The 4498-nt window shown below is 43.4% G+C and overlaps 1 protein-coding gene across 1 annotated transcript; it reads left to right on the top strand.

Moving 5' to 3' along the window:
• The first annotated feature begins 306 nt into the window (after positions 1-306).
• Positions 307-2729, top strand: LOC143851167 (7-deoxyloganetic acid glucosyltransferase-like). The gene is made up of 2 exons (XM_077360508.1): positions 307-967; positions 1496-2729. Exons 1-2 carry the CDS (start codon positions 454-456, stop codon positions 2449-2451), a joined length of 1470 nt encoding a protein of 489 aa, XP_077216623.1. The 5' UTR covers positions 307-453; the 3' UTR covers positions 2452-2729.
• The last annotated feature ends 1769 nt before the right edge of the window (positions 2730-4498 follow it).

The raw sequence follows: 4498 nt of genomic DNA, 5'->3' as shown, positions 1-4498 counted from the left end.
GAAAGCTGAGCACTACTCTGTTTTGGAAAATGATTTCTGCACTCCAATGTTTTGATAAACATGCGCTCAAATTTTTGTCGTAAGGGGGCGGTAAGAGGAATATTACCGTTCTCAAAAAGCTCTTAAAGCATTTTAAATACTACACGTCAAACATGTGGAGCGCATGTTTATCACAACATTGGAGCGCTGAAATCATTTCTCTTCTTTTTTTTTGTTCCACAACCACAACCAAATATAAAAGCTAGTGAAGAACTGTTGTCAATATTTTATGAATGAAGAACCTTCTCCGCGATCCGCAATAAAATCTCTGGTTGTCATAGGATCCCAAAAGTCAAATGGGGTCTCGATCATCAATCAATACAGGCTGTGGAATTCTGGCGAGAGTAATTAATCTCCTAACCAGCCGCACTATAAAATAATACAAGAGAAGGAACCAAAGTGCAACAAACAGCAATGGAGGAGGCACCAAAGCCTGAAAACCAAGTCCCCCACGTACTGCTATTCCCCTACCCAGGACAGGGCCACATAAACTCCATGATGAAGTTAGCCCAACTCCTTTGCTTAGGAGGTTTGCGCGTCACATTCCTCAACACCCAACACAACCACGATCGTCTCCTAAGCTGCAATGATGTCCACTCCGTTTTCAGCCGCTGGCCGGGCTTTCGCTTCCGAGCCATCTCCGACGGACTCCCGGCTGAGCACCCCCGCTCCCTCGAACGGTTCATGGACTTATGGGACTCCCTCAACGATAACACAAAGCAGCTCTTCCGGGAGATGCTCATTTCCGGCCGCCGGGAATCTGATGCAGTTACATTTATTATAGCCGACGGCTCTTTGACATTTACCATTGATGTGGCAGACGAGCTAGGGATCCCCGCCATTGCTTGCCGCACACACAGTGCTTGTGGCTTCTTGGCTTATCTCTCTATTCCTAGACTCATTGAAGAAGGCGATCTTCCATTCCAAGGTAATTGACTTTGATAGAGTATGTTACGTGCCTGATTGGCCGCAAATAAACAAGACAAAATAGATAGAAAAAGATGACAGACTGGTTGATACAAGGCAACCGGACCTCCTAGTGGCTCAAAGTGGCTCAAATCGAGATGAACCATGACTCTCCTAGAATAAAGTTTCCTTTGTGCTGTAAATTTGCTCTTCTCCTTCATTTCATTCAAATGCAACTACTTAAATACAAGCACCAACATGCGCCACATCACCAACCCATTTGCCCACTTACATAACGCATAGGGAATAACTACACCACAACCCTTCACCACATAAGCTATAACTAACCCCACAACCCTAAAACACATACCTACACCACAACCCTTCACCACATAAGCTATAACTAACCCCACAACCCTAAAACACATACCCACCACATCATAACAACTGCATGCTAACACCACTAACATGTAAATAACATTATACCAAAAGTGATTTATGGAATTGAGATTTTCTTCAATCCCCTAAAACTAATTTATGTATATTGCAGATGAGGCCGACTTGGATAGGGAGATACGATGTGTGCCGGGAATGGAAACCTTTCTCCGACGTAGAGACCTCCCGAGTTTCTTACGAGCCAAAGAACGCACCGACCCAATCGTCCAACTACTCATGACCGAAGCCCTCAACACGTGTCGAGCCTCCTCCCTTATACTCAATACCTTTGAAGACCTGGAGGGACCCATTCTTTCCCATCTCCGCTGTCGAATGCCGACAATATACACGATTGGACCCATTCACGCCCTCCTTAAATCAAAGCTCGCTGATTCTTCATCCTCCACTCCTATTACTTGTAGCAGCAGCACCAGTAGCCTCTGGAGAGTCGACAAAACCTGCATGAGTTGGCTTGACTCTCAGCAACAGAAATCCATCCTCTACATCAGCTTCGGGAGCTATGCAACCGTGACTCATGACGAGATGTTAGAGTTTTGGCACGGTTTGGTCAACAGTCAGACTCCGTTCTTGTGGGTTATACGACCAGATTCTATAGCTGGAAAAGGGAAAGGGGGTAAGATCCCGGTAGAGCTTGAGGAGGCAACCAAGGAGAGAGGCTTCATAGTGGAGTGGGCACCACAGGAGGAAGTCTTGGCCCACCCAGCTGTGGGTGGGTTCCTAACACACAGTGGGTGGAATTCAACGCTTGAGAGTATCTTGGCAGGAGTTCCGATGATTTGCTGGCCCTTCTTTGCAGAGCAGCAGATTAATAGCAGATTTGTTAGCGAGGTATGGGAGGTTGGTTTGGACATGAAAGATAGGTCTTTTGATAGAGAAACAGTAGAGATGATGGTGAGGGAGTTTATGAATGAAAAGAGAGGGGAGTTGCAGAAATCGTCTGATAAGATTGCCGAACTTGCGAGACTATGTGTCAGGGAAGGAGGGACTTCTAATAGTAATTTAGAGAGATTGATTGAGGATATTAGGTCCGCGAGTCTACGAATGGACTAGGGATTTTGCAATAGTTCTTCATGTAATAAATTAAGGGAATTTGTTGTTTTCTTTTGCTGGGATTCACCGATTTCTGGTTCCTAGGATTGGGAGCTAGTAGAAATCCTTCTCTATCTTGCAAAATGGAATGTGCTTTAAATGTAAGAGGGTAGAACTTTGAGAGATACTTATTAACCCCTCTTCACTCTTCTCACTTAAGATCATGGGATTAAACTATTAATCTTCCCACAAGGTATTCCTATAAATTTGTCTAAAATACATATTTTCTGAAAATAGAAGTGTTATGTTTAAAATCCACTATGAAAACTCCAAGACGAAGTGCTCACGTTCCTCTCCTTCTCATCCTTCAATTCTTCTATATCTGTCCCGTCTGTTTTCTTTCAAATTCGAACCATCTATCCCCTTTGGGGACAAATTGTGGTCCTTGTCCTATCCATGCTAGGTGGATCTTGCAACCACTACAGTCTACAGAGAATACAAAGACTAAACACGAGTGTCATTATTAGAGACTGCATTTAACGAAAGATAACTTGCAATTCGTGGGCTTTTTACTTTGTTTAATTATTTCTGTTGAGAAAATCCGCCGGGCAATCTGATCTGATCGTGCACAAATTAAACAGAAAAGTAAAATAAACAAACAAGCCACAAGATGAACACCGATATTTTACGTGGTTCAGTCAAGCCTACTCCACAGGCAAGAAACACGATCTTCGACTATGAGAAAAACAATATACAAGGATTACAATGGATTAATCGCAAACCCGCAACCCTTTCCTTCTGATATGTACCTCTTTACAGTGTATGTGTTGTAGTTGCAGATAAGTTATTAGGTAGTTACTTATGTGAGGTTGTGGGTGTTAGTTTCATTATGTGCCATGCTAGTGGGTAAAGTTTGTGGGTAGTGGGTTATGGAAGTGGGCAAATGGGTTAGTGATCTGGCACACCTGTGTGCTTGTATTTAAGTTCTTTAATTCAATGAAATGAAGAGGAAAAGAATTCTACAGCATAGGAAACTTAGTAGGAGGGTCATGGTTCCTCTCGATTTGTTACGTGCCTAATCGGCCGTAACGGAAACAAACAAAAATAAAAGAGAGAAATGAGGGGGAAAGAGGTTGATTCGAGGCAACCGGACCTCCTAATGGCTCAATTGAGAGGAACCATGACTCTCCTACTAAGTTTCATTTGCTGTAGAATTCTTTTCCTCTTCATTTCATTGAATTAAAGGTGTGCAACAATTCATTGACTCTCCTACACAGGTGTGCAACATTACTAACCCATTTGCCCACTTCCATAACCCACTACCCACTAACACGACCCATAATGAAACTAACACCCACAACCTTATATAAGTAACTACCTAATAACTTCTTTGCAATTACAACACATACACTGTAAAGAGGTACATATCACCTTGCTTCTCAAACCCAAGACCGTACACAAGAGATAACGTGAGAGATAAACCCGAAAAAGAACCCAAGATAAAACCCCGAGATGAAAAACCTCTTCTCCCTTTCTCTCTCGACACACCAAAGACGTCTTGCTTCGTCGCAACCCAAGAGAACAACACTTCTCTTTTTATAGTTTAGTTTTCCCCAAAAGCTAAAAATAGAAATATTTATTTTTGCCTTTGTCTTCCCACCTAAGGAACCACTGTGGGTGGAAAATAAGGCAACTTTTCCAACAATCTTTACCTTGGCTTATTTCCCAGCCATCTGAAGATTTTCCGTTGATGTTGCCACCGGTTCGTTATGGCCGCAAACCACAATTGGTCTTTTGAAGTACCAGCTATACACCCTCGAATCACCTTGGTTCTGACCAAGGAAGCATGGTTCTTCCCTGGAAGCCTTCGATTCCCACTTTCGATTCTCGCTCTGGCAACCTCGAGCATGATTCTTCCCTGGGAGCCTTCGATCCCCGTTTCGATTCCCGCTTTCAATTCCCACTCTGGCAACCTTGGTTCTGACTCTTCCCGATTCGATCAACACGACCAATGCACATGTGTAGTTGCCAACCCGTTGACTCACCTAGTCAACCTTGGAAAGGGATC

This window comes from Tasmannia lanceolata, unplaced genomic scaffold (genome assembly GCF_043159265.1).
Source record: "Tasmannia lanceolata isolate RefF3 unplaced genomic scaffold, GAP_Taslan_0.1 ptg000018l, whole genome shotgun sequence".
Lineage (NCBI taxonomy): Eukaryota > Viridiplantae > Streptophyta > Magnoliopsida > Canellales > Winteraceae > Tasmannia > Tasmannia lanceolata.
Note: the sequence above shows the minus strand (reverse complement) of the source record. Positions and strands in the feature narration are given on the sequence as shown.